The 17,718-nt window shown below is 37.4% G+C and overlaps 1 protein-coding gene across 1 annotated transcript in view; it reads right to left on the reverse strand.

Moving 5' to 3' along the window:
• The window catches only part of NRAP (nebulin related anchoring protein), a 54,867-nt gene that overhangs the window by 18,351 nt on the left and 18,798 nt on the right, over nt 1–17,718 (reverse strand). The window contains exons 15-26 of the mRNA XM_026117538.2: nt 15,228–15,326; nt 14,551–14,655; nt 12,901–13,008; nt 11,859–11,960; nt 11,162–11,359; nt 10,809–10,913; nt 8,385–8,483; nt 6,380–6,484; nt 5,785–5,892; nt 4,850–5,161; nt 3,864–3,968; nt 1,545–1,643 (exon numbers count right to left, since the gene is read on the reverse strand). Of these exons, the coding sequence (XP_025973323.2) occupies nt 1,545–1,643; nt 3,864–3,968; nt 4,850–5,161; nt 5,785–5,892; nt 6,380–6,484; nt 8,385–8,483; nt 10,809–10,913; nt 11,162–11,359; nt 11,859–11,960; nt 12,901–13,008; nt 14,551–14,655; nt 15,228–15,326 (1,545 nt within the window). The remainder of the gene's footprint in view (nt 1–1,544; nt 1,644–3,863; nt 3,969–4,849; nt 5,162–5,784; nt 5,893–6,379; nt 6,485–8,384; nt 8,484–10,808; nt 10,914–11,161; nt 11,360–11,858; nt 11,961–12,900; nt 13,009–14,550; nt 14,656–15,227; nt 15,327–17,718) is intronic.

Raw genomic sequence — 17,718 nt, forward strand, 5'->3', positions numbered from 1 at the left:
GAGTAGAGAGAGGGAGAATTAACAGTTTTTATTAAGAATATGCAGCCACGAGTGGCCCACAGACACTTCTGTAATTCCATAGAAATCTGGGGACTTTAGGTTCCCCAAACATATATCTTTCTAAAATTGTTAATTTTTAGCAGGTATCTGTACAACTACTCCAATGTTATTTCCAGAGCTAGCTGCAGAGAGGTGCTCAATGGTCAGCTCAATGGTCAGTCAATGGCAAGATATAAAAATCTGAGGTCCTAAAATAGGTGTGATGGGCCACTCATATCACTCTTTGGAGGAAGCATAGGAGGTTCGCTCAGGACTAGCTATCTTTCAGATGTCTGCAGACAGATAAGAGTTATGTCCAGTTAACTTGAATTTCACTTACAATACCTATTCAAAGTTCACCTCTTTCAAATTATTTTTCTTTCTTATCTTAGTTTCTTCTTACATTGACACTGTAGTTTCCAGACTAGTAGACTAGTATAGATAGCCTCCAGTTTCTTTTTTTTCTTTTTTTTCTTTTTTTTTTTTTGCCTTAGATATGACCCATGTCTTGACCACCCACCTTGTCTTTCTTAGAAATGTGATTCTATCTGAGAGTTTGAGACTAGGCTGGAACTAGGTTAGATGAATCTCAATATTTAATTCTGCTGCCACTTTCTGTTGCAGGTAGACCATCTTGAATAGCAGCTTCATGAGAGGAAAGTCAATAAGAACTCTACATGTGAAGGAGCAGAGTAGCAGACTGATTATGACTGCGGCTCAGTGGAACAAAATGACTTATATTTATCCTGCCTGAGATGCAAGTCTTTTGGATCTTATTAATTAAATCTAAGGCACAGACACTATACATGTTACAATAGCATGTGTTTTACACAAAGTCTTTCATCCTCTTTTTCATCTTAAAAATATCTGTTTTCACAATGAAACATTCTCTCATGTTTGAAACTTGTCTTTTTTGAGTGACTTTTGCTTATTATTCACTTCTGCATTATCCCAGTTGAGTCTACAATAGTTCTAAATTGCTCTTCTATTAAAAATAAACATGTTTAAACACCAAACAGCCTCAGTTCTTCCCTTTTAGGTTTCCCTCCTGGATTTCTCTCAGCAGGGTGACAGCTTGAAATTATTAGTTTTTTCTTCCTTGTCATGCTGCCTCACATTTTGTTTCCAAAGAATACGCAGAAATTGAAATTTGAAAGATCTGTCTGAAAAGGGGAAGACCCCCAAATGCATTCTTCCTCAATGAATCTGAAAAGGCCAAAAGTCTCTGAGAGGCAAAGGCCAGTCTTACTCTTAAATTTTACTTCTGAAAAAAAAAATTGGATATTTGTACATGAAACTCCCATTCACTTTAGTACGGTCTCATGGCTTTCCATTCCAGGTTAGAAACATGCTCTTTGTGAAATGCACCATACCAGAACACAGAAGTTTCATGGTTCCCAAGAATAATCTCAGAGAAAGAAACAGAGAGAAAGCCAGTGCTTCAATCAGGTCGTTCAAAGAGGATACCACTCTTATAATCATAATGTATATACATTATAACTTACATCTACAGCCTGGTTATAACTAATTCCAGCCTGGATCATCTCAGGAGTGTCTTTAATACTGGTAAACTTCAAAGCATATGGATGCTGACGGTACTTCTTCTGTTGAGCAGAAAAAGATCAAAGCTGTGAATTTTGTGCTGCTCTTTCATGCTATTTGAAAGAGAAAAATCATAGGTTGCTGGAGATTAGAGTGAATTTGTGAACATAATTATTATTCCTCTTTCCTCATCTTTATGTCCTAGGTACTTTCAGATTAATATTTGTTTCAATTTAACAATAACCTTTTGCCGACTAATATTAAAGTATTTCTCCCCAAATATAAAGAAAACATTTCAAAATCAGATTATGCCTACTAAAATACTCCAGGACTCACGATTTGAAAATCTTTTTCAGATGACTTCAAATACAGTATGACTGATTACATTTTTTATTTATAGTTGCTTTAAGCAAGAAATGGTGTAAAATTGTAGTATGATAATAATGGCAATGGTTAAATTTATTGTTTGAAGGTTTAGGTTTCCTCCTAACACTTACCTACAGCAAAACTGTGCAGTCATTAACATGATGCCTATTACAGTATATTTTTGAGGCACTGATATTAATTCTCATTGTTTGAAAGGGCCCATAGTAAATTCTGAGAGATCTTGCTATATGTACATAATTAAAATGAAAGCTGCTTGATGGCAAACTTACATTTTATCTATATACCTTAGTCACTAAAAGCTTCCCTTCCTGCACGGATTGCCATATATCCACCATTACTCTTATCTCTTCTCCAAATAAAGTGTACTAAGTTTTCCTGATGGCCAAGATGAACTTTCAAATCAGTAAGCATGTTCATGGCAGTTTTGGAAATGGTTTATAGTTCAGTGTTCAAATCTAAAGGCACGTAAGCCTCCTTTAAACTGAGCTGTGAGCCACAAAAATGTGTTTGAGGTAATTCACTGATTCTTTGGGAATTCAAAACCCTGATGTAAAACATGTTAACTCTTTTAAGGGATTACAAGCTTATAAGCAATGTTTTGGTTTCCGAGCCAAATCCCTTAGCAATGAGCAACTATAACTGAGTTTAACTGGAGACACAGGTAGCTTACTCTTCCTCCTGTTCAGCTGTGGAGACAAATTGTACGTAAGGGAGGAGGGTCACAGACATCTATAATTATTTAGTACTCACTAAAAGCTTGATATGAACAGCATAGCATGTCAAATTTCAATATGGCAAAGTTTTCACTACTACTGCATCAGGAACAACCATAACCTAAGTTAGAACTACTATGTTAAATGCTTTAACAATAGCCTACCCCCAAACAATTCACTCCTTACCACCAACTGCTCTACAACAGTGACAGTCATCTAGGACAAAGGTATGCCTTGGAAGTATTTGCATTATTTGACATTTGGGCACAGATTCACAGTTATTATCCTAGCTGGCATTGCTACACTGGCTTTTATGAAATTATCTTGTTTTATACTAGCTGAGAATCTAGATTATTGTGCCCCAAAAGTCAGTTTTCACTGCAGATGATTGTAGGGGGAAAAAATAAAGCCAACAATTAGACAGATGTGAAAGGACAACTGTATCTTTGCTTAGACCAGTGGTATACCAGTGGTTACACTGTTTTTTTTATTGAGTGAATGGACAAATGATTCTTGCCTCACCAGTCATTATCTAAAACAACACGAGATTCAGTCTCCTACTGAAGCAGATTTGGCTAATAGGACTCACTCTGAAATCACTGAAACAGAATATTGTAAACCTTTTAACCATTTCCACCAACATCTCCTTTGAAGGCCTAAAGGAACTGGAATAAAGGATTCTAGAGCTCACCTTTTCAAGCAAGTGATACTGGTTATAGAAAGAAATAAGGATGAAAACTACTGAGAAAGATAGATAGCTACAGAGAAATGTATGAATTTCAATATCTAATGTGAATATATATGAAAAAAGGAGCAAAAAATAACTTGAATCTTTTACAAAAGAGGTTCTGGGTGCAATGACTGCATCTTTTCATCATCTTTCCTGTTTTGCTTCATTAAAAAGGTATGCTAGTGGGTAGCAATTGAGCACTGTTTGATTGCCATTATTATTGATAATATCATTTGTCACCTACTTTGTTTTTGCAAAGGCTATATGGACTCCTACTGGTGTGTGTTTGGTATCTGGTTTCCCTCTAATTACCAGTCCTATCCCTGGTTTTGAGGGCTTTCATGTAGTATGCCTTTTTCTTTCCCCTTTGAGTGGAAATTATTTTAATTTTATACAGACATTTTGCACACATTATGCAGCAAATTCTGTTACATGCTGTCATGAAATCTCACCTCACTAATGAGTTCTCCTGCCTTCTTAGCCTGCTCCACATTTAATGACCCAGTGGCTATCCACCCAGCTCCTTTCATCCAGTTCAAATCTGCTCTGTATCGGTTCTGACAAAGAAAAAAAAGTCCTATTGTTGGTGCTCATACACTTAAAGTGCTATTAAAGGATTCAGACAACTAAGGAGCAACAACCAAGTCAAATTAGTGCCTGTTTTTGTTTATTCACTTCTGTGCAAGGAAAGCAAAAAAATTAGAGAACGAGATGGCAGTATCAGGACTCACCAGCACTTGCACAATATGCTTTGCAAAGCAATTTTTAAAAGTGGTCTATACCTTACTGTCCTTGGTAATTCTCACTCTGACAGGGCAAAAATTCCAGCATCTGGTGTGCATTTTTCAAAAGGACATTAAGGATTTGCAATGATATGAAAATGACACTTAGCACTTCCCAACTGCTATCCTTGTGTTACACTGGAGGGAAAGCATTTCATTTGTTTTTTTCCCATACATCTTTAAGGAGGAAGGATACAGGTATACTTCTTTTCCTCACAAATCTCTCATACCAACAGGTTTCTAAATTCCAAAAGCTTATACAAACACTACAGCTGGGATTCCCAAAGGAGCTAAATGTGATTCAGCACCTACATCTCAACAAGACTTGCAGACATATGTATCTTAATTTCCTTTAGAAGTTCTGACTTAAAATCTCAGAGTGGCAAGTCTGACTTACAGTAACCATATATAGTGCCAGACAGTGCATCTAATGGTTACAGAAGAGCATGTGACCATTAAACCTTAAATATACACACTTTAAATACCCCTCTTGGGCAAATTAGTAGTTAATATTAACAGTTTGAATATTAACTGTTTAATAGTTTAAAATGTTAATGCATAAATAGGTCATGGCCTTAAAAGCATAAATATCTAAAGAAACTCAGCCCTAAGCATCTGAAAGGGTTGAGTGAAACAGTGTCAAGCTTTGGACTTACATCACTTTGCAATCCATAGGCCCACTTGGCCCATGCCACTTTCATGTCAGTAGGCAGAGCAGTGTAGTGATGGAGGGCTGTCTTGTATCCTCTATCTGTGGCCAAATTCTGAGCCTTTTTGGCATGGACAAGGTTGACCATATCCATGGAGACATGGAACTGAGTCTTTGTGTCCTCAAATGCCTTCTTGTACTCCAGATCACTCTGCAACTTTGACATTTGAAGGGAATGAGCCATCTGTGAATCTTCCTTCACACCTTTCACTCCAATCAGCTTACCCTTTGTCTTCTCATAACTTTCCTTATATTTTATCTGGAAAGAAACAAATAGACCATGATCTATGTTCTCAAGCTGGCAGCTCTGCTAGTAGTCAAGCAGTCATCTATAAATGTTGTGACATGCTGGGTGAAGAAGCAAGTAAGAAATCCATTTGCAAAAGAGAACTGGAATGCCTTAGAAATTAGGAAGTGTCCATAAAGAATAAATCTTTTTTCAATATAACTATGTTCTCAGAAAGCTGTAAAAATCATTTTTACTGTTATCTGCAAGAAAAACAACATTTTTTTAAGGACTGAGTTTTGAAGGTTCTTTCAGGAATTTTCTGGCCAGCCTTAAATGTATTAAGTTACAGTGTTTCACAGGAGATTTCTACTTCATTCTGAGCTCTAAAATTCACCCTCGGGTCAAAATGGGAACAAGAAAACACAGTCAGCATGTGGGGGGGGGGGGGGAGGGGGAAAAGGAACACTGAATTGCTCAGAGCAAATCTTCTGGCCAATTACGGAATGCCAATCACCCAAAGAATTCCTCCATTGCTCTTTAGCGTGAACAGAGCTCAGGGCAGTGAGGCAGAAGTGACATCCCCAACACTCTGGCAGCGACCTGGAATGTCAGTTGTCCTAAGAATAAAGAAGGCTGATGGAGTCCATACTCACATCACTTGCCAGATCCCTCTTTGCCTTGGCTGTCAAGAAAGACAAAGCATCAAGACGCAGCTCAAATCCTTTTTCCTTCTGCTTCTCCCAGCTACTCTTGTACAGTTTCTAAAAAGATGACAATAACACAAGGACTTTATTACTATCAATATATTCTATTTGTTCTATAGTCACAGTCAAAGCTCTCAAGTAACAGCAGACTGGCATATGCTCCACTAGGTATGCAATCCCTGGACCAGTGACCATATGTCTAATGATCTGATCCTGGTGTCTGTGCTTACATACCAGTGGATACTGTACACACATTATTTCACTGGTTCCATTGAAATTGTTGATGTGCCACTGACCACTCATCTGACTGAAGGTAACCATGTGGAAAATAAACAGCTTCTAACCCTAAAAGTGACAAGTCTTCAGTGCAGCAGATGTACCTAGTATTTAATCAAGAGCATACAATTTGACCACAAAGTTTTTACACCTAAAACATTCAGAGCATCTCAGAGAAAAGGCCTTTTACGGACAGAAGAAACGTTTCAACAGCAGCTTTAGCTATTCACAGGAGTGAAAGAATCCAACCCATCATATCCTGCAGTACCTCACTGATATTTGCAGCATTTGCTTTGGCCAGTATGAAGACAGGATCGTCTTTGCTGATGGTGTACTGATGTAGGAACTGCTCTTTTCCTGACCTGTAGGCAACCTGTCCACAGAAAGCAAAGCATGGTTAACAATAGTCTACGCTTCGTTAACAAACAATAGTCTATGCTTAGTTTCAAAGGAATACTGATTAAAACACCACAAATATTCAAGGATTTACTAGGGTTAATTAGTCTTTAGCATCAGGATTTTTTCTGTTTAGTCTGAATTTAAAAGCTGACCCAAAGAGCCAGGCTGACCAAATTAGTGATGGTTAAATGTCAGCAGTGAAACAACATGCAATCCAGGATACCCTATTTCTCTTTCCTGAAGTTAGTTACTTAATTGGCTACAAAGCTGACATGAATTCATACTTGGTACAAAATGTGTGCAAGAATATATTTCATCCAATATTAGAATGCAGCTTCTTTTCTGGTGGAATAAAACATATTTAATGGGACACAGTAATAATGAATTTTAGGCATGAAGTGAAGAACACTGTGCACTTGAACCTGCAGAGAAAATTTGTGATGTATAGGTAGTTGCCTACATAATACTCCATCAAGGACTAACATTCCAGCTTTAAATGAAAATATCAAGGATCCATTACAACCGAAGCAGGAAACATCTCCATTTTATAAACCGGGACAATTTCAAAAGAGATGAGCTGCTCTGCTTCAGAACCCATAAAACTGTTGGAGGAGCTGTTGAAAAGCTATGAAAAGAAGTTCCATTTCCTCAAGTGTTAAATTTCTTGCATCTCACAGAAAAAAAAAAAAAAAAATTGTCCCTACTGTAAAGTTCTAAGTCCAGGGCTACTAAACTGACCTCAACATCCATACAGAAAGGCAGCATTATCCAGTACATAGGAGTTAAGTACTGGAAGTCAGCAGACCAGAGTTCTCCTCTGATTCACACTGGTTTCATCTTTGAAACACACAGTACTTTCACCCAAGTAAGTGCCAGGTTTTTACTGACACAGAGGAGCAAAAGAGGAAATAAGGTAGCTGTCTGAAAAAGACCATTCATGTAATAACTGAGATGATGTCAGTATCTCCAGTTCAAGACCCAACATATTAAAAGGAAAAAAAAAAAAAAAAAAAAAAAAACCTTGACAAGGCACTACTGTCCCTAAATTAGTTGATCAGTAATTTTAGCAGCAGGTTTCTCTTGTTTCAGAAAGTTAAAAGCAAGCTGCTGTCAGCTAGGTCCTGCTAGAAATTCTCAGATGCCATCGGGTAAGGTAAGTTGGCCAAAAGGAAGAACAGGGAGCATTTTGAAGGCATCCAGTTTGGGAAAACGTGTCTATTTTATTGTTTTACTAAAAGTAGCTTAACAGCAACAGCTGAAAAAGGTGCAGTCTAACATGGCCAACACTGTTTAAAATAGTCTGACATGGCCCTCTGTGGAGAGGAACACAGAACTTGGGCTGGATGTGTATTAGTCTCTGATGATGCCTATTTTGCTTTGAATGCTCTCTAAGGATCAGATGGGAACACCGTTTTCCCTCCTGCTTGCTTCCTCCCTATCTCATGGATAGCCTATCTTGGTGTAGCAGACACTAAAGCCTCAGGAATACCCAGGCAACCTCTCACAGACACATTTCAGCCTTACTTGAATCCAGTTTACAGACTTGCTGCCTGAACTATCAACAAGTGACCCAAGACTGTCTTGTAGAGGTATCCCCCCCTCCCCTCTCTGGCCATTATCATCATTATAAGCATATCAGCCTGTTTCTCTTCCCATCAGTTTTTGTTGTTTCTAGTTGAGAGAATGCAGAGAGAATTTATCAAATAAACAAATAAAAACCCTTAAAAATAAATCCCAAAGAATTTCAAGCACTGGAAGGTTTCATGACTGGGTTGTCTGTTCCCCTCCCCCTGCCCCCACAAAGCATACATACCTCAAGAATGAACATATTGGCAATAAAATATCTGCAAAGAAAAATTCCATCAAGGACTCACATCACTTTGCAGTTCCTGGCTTTTCTTGGCATGTTTGATCTGAGAACTGTCAGCCACACTGGTGAACTTCAGAGCATCAGCCTTCTGTCTGTACTTTTTCTAGATCAAATTAAAGCGGGTTACACAGAAGTCCCTACAATATTTACCTTCCCAAAAAATTTACTACTTTCAAACAGTGCTTTCCTGATAAGAGCCAGAAGTCCCCTGTAAATTCCCAAGACAGTTTTAGTACACTGATCAGCAAAATAAGCTTCCAAATACTTTACAGCACTAATATCTTCTGCTGGAAGGACCACGGTGAATAGCACAATAGACATGCCATATGCACTGTTGCTGACACTGCAGAGCTATTCATTGGTGCCAGATGCACTAGCTATGTATTTACAGGATCTAGATTACACATGGATTACTGTCTCCTTCACAAACTGGGTATGATTTAAGTCAGTGCCCAAGAAACCGTGAGAGCTATGCAGCCAATATTACCATCACATTTTTTCACATAGCATATGCACGTATTGTTCAAATCCCAGAACATCAATGTTACTGAGATATTTTTAAGTTATCAAGATATTCTTAAATTATCAATTAAATTGAAACAGGAAGGGCAATTTTAGTTCTGATTATTTAAACTTTTCTCCCTTTAGTGTCCTGGAAGTAACTTTAGTTCAATACCTTCCCCAACGCCTCCCAGTTCTTTTCAAAACAGGGCTCAGCATAGACACCGCAGTCAAGCCTTCCTGGGGGTAACAGCCGCGAGACCACGAGGCTCTAGTCTTGGATGTGGGAAGAAACAGCCCATTCCATCCAGCCTTTGGTGCCATTAACTTACATAAACATCTACTTGCATCGACAAATTTGCAGAGAGACTAACACTTCTAGTTTGACAAATAAGACTGCCCTTACTTTTGTTTTCTTTCTGAAACACATTATGGCAAATAGAAAAACATCCACTGACTTTCCACTGATACTGGTTTTGCATCAAGGCTGTTTTGAATCAAACTCTCTGCCTGAGCATTGTGAGTCTCTCCTTTCAGAGCAAGCTAAACATTTCTTTCCACCTTTGAGACAGTACTGGGAAATGTAACACACTATTTGAAAACCTCATTATGATAGGGGAGACCAGGCAAACACTTCTTGTATAGTTTAGTTTACTTCTTATTCTAACAGTTCAACAATGAAGTGGGACATTCCACCTAGGAAGGGTGTAAGTGCATTTTTTCATTATCTGGCATTTCAAGAGATAAATCCTTCTGTTTGAACTGATGGGTGAACAGATCAGTTTACACTGTGACTCTGCTAGGGGAACACAAAACAGAAGTTAAAAAAGCATGCAACACTTCAAAGAGGTGCTGCCTGCTTTATTTTAGGAATCTGGAAAGGAGCGAGGCAGATTAAAAACAGCATGTTTTGTCACATTGCATGGAACACAATGTAGTGACATTCTGCAAAGAAAAAACAAAACGCCAGACTCTGTATGGCAATAGAGACCTCTAAAATAATATCCATGAGTTTCCAGTTTAAGCGACAGTCAGCGATCTCTTGGCCTTACAAGGCACCAAAACGTAAAGGCAGATCATTTTGAATTAAATATTTGTGGAAGTGGTTATTACCACCACACACCACAGCAGCAGAAGTCAGTCTGTCTCTAGCAAGACACTGGTTCTGAGAGCAGCTGCTCTTCTTTTGTTTCTAAGATGTACTTTTTCCCCTTGCAAGAGCAAGGAGTGAATGTCAGAGACCCAAGGTATCAGAAAGTGTGATCTCCAGCAACTAACTGGCTTGTGTTCCTTCCTCCAGCACTAAGTAGAATTTTATCCATCTTGTCAAACTTCTCCTAATTTATTCTTCTTTCTATCCTTTAACTTTCCTAGCACTAGTGAGACAACTCAACACAGCTAAGCAGCTGAGGAAGTATACTTCCATAAGGTTAATGGCAGTGCAAAACCATGAATTAATCAAGAGAATGCAATGAAAAGGAGCAGAAGCTGAAGCTGTCAGTAAAGGCACAGCATTATTTGCTGAAAAGCAAGGAAGTTTCCAAACACAGCTGTCAAATATCTAATTTTTCAGCACTGCCCCTTAAAAGTCTACGTACTTCATGCAGCATGTCCCAAAGGAAATTCCAAATCTTTCTGGTGCTGCTCAGCAAAATAGGCAGGTGAATAGAAAGGGGTGGAAACACAGTCACAGGGAATTCTGCCTCACAGTCTTGACAGAAATCAATAATCATATAATGAGAAAACGTAATTTTTAACTCCAATGCAGGTTCTCCCAAACTGCCCTGTACTACATCTATACTATGTCCACCTGCTCTTCCAGTTCTCAGATTTCCAGTATTAGGAATTCTTTACCTATTCTACACAATGCAGTGGAATAATGGTGCATAAGCCCTTGAATAGACAACAGCCAGAGCACTTTGCTTACCTCACTGATCAAATCTCCTGCCTTTTTGGCTTGTTCTATATTAAGACTTCCTTCTCTGATACACCCAACTCCTTTCATCCACATCAGATCTGACCTATATTGAAGCTGTATAGGGAAAGGACATTTATTAGCATGAGGGGCACAGCTACAATGTTTGCATGTGAATACGTACACACTTTCAAGTTTCAAAAGTAAAGTACAGTCTCAATACATTTTAATAAGTCATTTTACAAATCAAACAGTGTCCATACGAAATTAGAAATAGTGTCAAATACTGAAAAACTCTTTAAACTTTCATACTGTTGGTAATAATAAAATTGATTAAATTTTAATTAAATTAAATATTATCTTACATCACTCTGGAGTCCATAAGCCTTCTTGGCCCATTTTGTCTTCACATCTTCTGGAACCACTGTGTACTCATGGAGTCTCTTTCTGTAATCCAAGTCACTAGCAAGTGCCTGGGCCTTCTTAGCATGCTTCAGGTTTACCATATCCATAGGCAGATGGAAACGGGTCTTACTCGCCTCAAAATCTTTTTTGTAGGCAATCTAGAAAAAGAAGGAATGAAAAGAAGCCTGTATCAGCACATCACAAAGCCAAACCTATCCTAAATCTCAGCTCTTATTTGGATACTTATGCACATTGGACAAAAAACATGTAGAAATCAGGTGTTATGAAGAATCCATAAAACAGATGCAAAATGGACTTTGCAGAGTCTAGAAGCACTGTCTCTACCGCAGTACATCTTATTTTACAATAAACTTCTGTCTGCTTGAAAGTTCCATTTAGAAGTGTTTATACCAGGGTTTTTAGGATGATGTTATTTTCCTGCTCCAAAAGAAGAATACCTATGCTCCAAAACTCCCCACAAGAACAAAAACACTGTGCATTCATTGTATATTAACAGACTGGGGAAGGAAAACAATTTTTATCACAGGCTTCCAAGGACTTATTATAGTGAAGCATCAGTAATGGTGGTGGGTGGTATAGAGTTGATGATTTATAACTATTAAAACACCTTTTAAGTATGAGAAATAAATAATTTACCTCACTACTCATCTTGGCCACCTGCAGAGAGTGCAAAAGTCTTGAATCTTTGGTTCCAATTGCTTTTCCTTTTGTTTTTTCATATTCTTCTTTGTATTTAACCTTTGGGAAAAAACAGTTTAAGTTAAAGATCATTTTCCAGTTACCCCAGAGATAGCAATATTTATGTCACTGGCCATTTGGGTGGTCAAAATTTACAAGAGCCTAGTGTGATTCTCATTTTGTCACTTCAGACTTCCCAGATTTTCTCTGAAATTCCCAAAGGTGCCAGATTGGTCTTATTTCTGTTTTCTTTAACCTCATTCTTTAAGGCTTGCTCCTTTGAAATGCATATGTTTATAGATTTAAAGTCTTCGGAATAACTAAATTATCTGGGTTATTTTCATTTTTCTCTGTCCAAGTATGTTACTTAGTAAGGTTCTTAAACAATAAGATAAAAAACCAATCAGGTAAAAACCAAGCAAGAAATTCAAGATTTGACTCTCTTAATGGGGTGGAGGGGAATATTCTGTTAGCATAAAACTCTTCTATCCTACTCCATTCTATAGATTTCTGTATCACCTTCATTGCCGAACACTTTCCAGTTAAAGGATCACTATTGTTCCTTCCTTTTCTACCTCTCCACAAGTTAAGAATTGCAGGATGAGTTGTTTTTAAGAGGGTTGGCTTTGAATTTTTTTAATGTGCGTATTTATGCTAAAGAAGCAGGCTACAGAAATACACTTTCCCTTTACAGTAGATGATAAATTTTTTGAGGCTTTAAATAATTCAAAGCACTGAATTTTACTATGGGAGGACTCAGCTATTGTCCTTTTGCAAACTTTGCTTCCTTACGTAAACTTTATTTTAAAAAATGATTTTAAGAGAGTGAAATTTCATGAGAAACTGAGAAAGTTTCCAACTGTTCAGCCTTTGAGAAAGATGAATGCACAACAGTCAAATGCAGGGCTTAAAAACCCAAATGAAGTGAGCTAAGGTTTATTTCCCTGTGCTATAGCAACTTATGTTAAGAATAATTCCTAGGTAATTAAATATAACCTACTTCACTAGCAAGATCCCTTGAAGCTTTGGCAGCAAGTAAAGGCAGAGAATCCAGTTTCATTTCAAAGCCCCGACCCTTACTCTTCTCCCAGCCTTCTTTGTACTTAATCTGAGAAAGAAAAGATGTCAACATGTCACTAACACACAAGAACTTCAAGTGAGCATGGAAATGGCTAAGAGCAAAACAGAAGTATAAATTCATATATTCAGTCCACAAACTGGAACCCTGTTAAGTCATAGTTCATTATCATTCTGGGTTAATTAATTGCCTAGGATTGAGTCAGAAATTTTATGCCTGGAGTTCTCAGTCAGTTTTAATCCCAGAATATGCAGCAATAGCTCTAGATTTTGGTTGGATTTTCAAAAGTGTCAGCGATTATGTCCATGTTTGCAAATACTATAGATCAATAGGAACTGATCTCTAGGGCAGAATAACTGGTGCAAAGAACAAGACATTTCAGGATTTTTCTTTTTTTTTTTTTTTTTCCTCCTCTCCAAATTAGAGCTTCTATAGCCCATTCACTGAATGCCTATTTGAAGCTGGACTTCTTTAGTTGAGCTCCTGGAGTGCATCTTTCAGTTTGGTTTCATTCAAAAGGAATCCGATTTGTGTGCTCTGAGACCACTCTGTAATGTGAATTAAACATCAGGGAAGTAAGGACAATCAGGAGATTTGCTTCAAAAGCACGCTCACAACACACACTAAGTCACAAATATAGATGAACCATGACAGTCACATGCTTAAGTTCAGAAAGTTAATGGAAGTTAAAGTATTAACTCTTTAAGCTATTTTTGATGGTTCCACTATAAATTCCATCAGGCCAGGATCAAGTATATTGCTATGCAAACACATAAAGAAGTATCCATGAATCCCTGTTTGCTGGATGTGGGTTTTGGTGAGCAGGTATCCCAATGCATCACATCCACAAGGAGTGTTGCCCCACAGTACTCCACCAATGCAACTCAAATTTAACTAAGAGGAAGAACATGAGGTATGAACAGGCCAGCAAAACCTTGCAGTAATACCAACTCAAAACCATGAAAAATTATGAAACAGACTTAAAATTAACAGTTACACTAGTACTAAGTTTCGAGGTTTTACTGCATTTGTATTTATTTGTCTTGTTTATTTTTCCAAACACTGCCTACAACAATGGGGGGCCTGAAAATTACCTAAAAATTAAATAAAAGTTGAGATTTTCATGTAAGCGTGTGATTTTAACACCTAGGGCTCTAAGTAAACCACCAAATATTGTGACAAAAAATGAATGGCAACAAACAGTGGCCTTGATCCAAGTTCACTGAAGTTATTGCAATTCTCCGCATTGACTTCAATGGGCTTTGAGTTACTGTAGCTGTGTAAATCTTTAATCTGCATACAAATATCACCACAGAAGCAGTTAACTTTGTGAAGAGTACATTTGTTTATTAAACACATTCAAGTCGTCTGAAAAGATCTTGAAAAAATTCTACCAGTTTTACTGTACTTGAAATTGCATGCCTATCTATTCAGGTTACTGTATCTCATGTTGCTTAGTGAAGACAGATTAGAAAAGCTGAATGCTTCCAGAAATAGTGTCATCATCTTTGCATTCATTTCTCTCTTGAAAGAGTAACATGTATACCAATATTTTCACATCACTTGGCTTACCTCACTGTATAATTCGGCATTGGCTTTTGCCTTGATTAACTGAGGTACATCTTGCGGTAGAGTGTAATTTGTTTTTGTCTTCTCATACTGGGCTCGATAGTTCAACTACCATACATTAGAAAAACAAACAAACAAACAAACAAACAAAAAAAATCCAACCTCAATTATATTTAACTCAAACAATATGCCGGTAACATTGAGTGACTACTGTTGAATTTCAGGCTATTAGTGCCATATGTTATAGATACAGTCATAGTGAAGGTTGACAACGTAAGCACTTTGGAGGTACTAAGGCAATTATAACTTTTTCCTAGGTAGTAGGAGATAGAATAATTATTCCAGAAAGAGAATATTTTACTATAAATAATTGAGTATGTCAATCATAAAAATATAAAAATTATAAAAGCAAGCATTAATAAATGCAAAGAAGATAAATCCCTTACAAAAGACACTTGCACAACTTTTTAAAATGGAAGAAAATATTATATTTTACTGATTTAATGGCATGCTTGCTATAGTTTTGACAGTGATTTCATTCAATTTGCATTATTGTTTTCTTTGTAAATCTGCTGATTAATTATCAACAATTAAAGACACTTAGAACTACAAATTTTTCATAGGTGAACTAAATTGTCTAATTCTAATAAACGGAGATGGCTAATGATGACAGAACTTACATCGCTGAGCTGCTGCGCATTTATTTTGGCTTGAGCAATTTGTGGAGTGCTTGTAACAGAGCTGTACTTCAGCTTGTCTATGCTTTGCCTGTAGTTTACCTAATTAAAAATAAAAAACAAAATTTAATAAAGAAAGAAATGTTCAGAGTGGAAAAATGAGAGATTGAGTGCATAGTTTTGCTAGCTAATAGTCTAGATATATTACTACTTATTTCATAATTAATTGAGATGTGGAAACATGCCACGATCTCTTGGACAAGATCTGCAGCTAATGCTCTGAAAACTTCCTGGGCTCAGGTAACAATTTTTATTCCATTTTGAAAATGAACTTCACTTACAACCTCTATCCGCACTAAAACACAAATTCTTAAAAAGACACAATTTCATCTGGTCCCCATAAAACATTCTATAAAACTGATATCCTTAACCATCACTCCGACTATTTTTTATCTTAGTAGAGAGTTATAGTGTTCCTTTATAGGGAAGTCTGTCCAGTATAACACAGTACAGAGCAAATGAACTCTTATACTCTGTCTTTACTGACTTTTAATATAATAATTAATCATAGAAGTTACTTGTGGGGTAAGAGTTTTGTATAGATGATAAGGAAAGAAAAAGACATATATGGTACAAAAAAAGTCATTCCAATGTCAGCCATTGATAGTATTAGAGCCCACTAAATTCCTAACACATTAACATGGTAGCAGCAATAATAAGCTATAAAAAGAAATATATTAAATCCCCAAATTATCCAAGATAAAATGTCATGGAGGAGCTTTCTTTTAAGCCTATTGCTGCCAAAGGCCTCAGTATCACACTGCAGGACACAATTATCCTTCTCTGTAGGCCTTAATTAATATTCACTGTAGTTAATCACCACTTTGCAAACATGGCACATCACATTGTTTAAAACCAGTTCCTTAAGAACACTTTTTTCAAAAAAGTGGAGTGTATTTCTAGAGACTTTGAGTTACTGAAACTATTTGAATGGGATCCTTTTTACGTGAATTACCCTCACAAACTTTCTTCTTTCTACCATAATAACAAACATTAGGCAAAAGGCCCGAATTATCTCACCGGTCCAAAGTGATCAAGGTACTTAAAACAGTTCATTTGCTCCTTTGGAGAGATAGCTAGGGTTTTACTTCATCAGAGAGTGACAATTTCCTTTTAGCTGAATTTGTGTATTTATTGTTGTTTCTAATCTTATGAAAAAGAAGAAAAGTGCTGGTGTAACAAACCTGAACTCATGTCCAAAATGCAGAAGTTAGTTCTACCCACTGTAAACATTTCAGCACTGTATGCAACTGCACGTTTAATAGTCAGCAGGTTTGGGAGCATGTAAATCAATTGACCACAAAGAATCAGTTGCAGTAGTCATGATCATGAGCAAGTAGTTTAAACGAGTCCCAAGGCCTGTCCACTCGTTAATAACTAACACATTCACTTTGTCCTCTTGAAGAATACAAGACTCTCACAAACCAAACAATGAAGCTACCTCTTTAAATTTTTGTATGCCTTTTCAAAGACAAAACTGAAGTTACTGCTCAAGATAAAATAGTGTGCATTACAATTGTAGTATATCAAGTACATCCCCAAAAATGTCGGGGTTCTCAATTCTGCTTCTTCGTGCTACCGTTTTTTTCTTAGAAGGAGTCTTTAGGTACAGCTACATCTCACATAATTTTAATGGCCTCTGTGAGGCATCTTGCCCTTGGCTTCTTGCATTTTCCACGGAAAAAACAGGTGATTCACATCTTAGGTAGCCTGAAGTGCCCTGCAGAGGTGCCACTCTCTTCCCGTTGACTTTATAAGTAATGCATCGTAACTGTTCTCCTAGTTAAGGCACAGGTTAGGTTCCTAATGCTAGGTAAGGTCAAGCAAGCCTTTAATGCTTGTGAAAGGTATGGCATCCCCTGCAGACTGACACCCTCCGTTTATCTGTAGAGCACATACATTCACAGCAGTACACAATTTCCCCCACATTGTTCCATCAGTATCTCAACCCCAAGCAGGAAAGAACACCTCTCTTGCACAGACCAGAGGCCTAATGATGACTATATGCCGCCTTCCAGTAAAGGGGCCTAAACCTTCAATACAGAATTTAACTGTTGCACTGAGCTTTGTGAGGAACACCTATTTTGTGGGAATTCACAGAGAGTGGGAAGTCTATTTAAGTCTCCTCCTTTCAGTGCTTGATGCTGTTGTTGAGGCTGCCCAGGATGGTGAGACCTTCCGTAAAATAGACTAGAGATTGGCCAGAACTAACTCATTTCATGTCACTGCACAACCTGTCCTGAACTGAAACCAATGATAGGAGGTGGCAGCACTTTCTCCTTTCTATTTCTCTGAGTCTTGATTACCTGCACTTTTTTGCTTTGACTTTGTTATCACTCGCTGTTTGCTCCCATGATTAAATCATCATTTGACACACACAATCCATCACAATCTCTCCTGTGGAGAGATGATGAGCCACACAAGCCATAGATAA

Source organism: Dromaius novaehollandiae, chromosome 6 (assembly GCF_036370855.1).
Source record: "Dromaius novaehollandiae isolate bDroNov1 chromosome 6, bDroNov1.hap1, whole genome shotgun sequence".
Lineage (NCBI taxonomy): Eukaryota > Metazoa > Chordata > Aves > Casuariiformes > Dromaiidae > Dromaius > Dromaius novaehollandiae.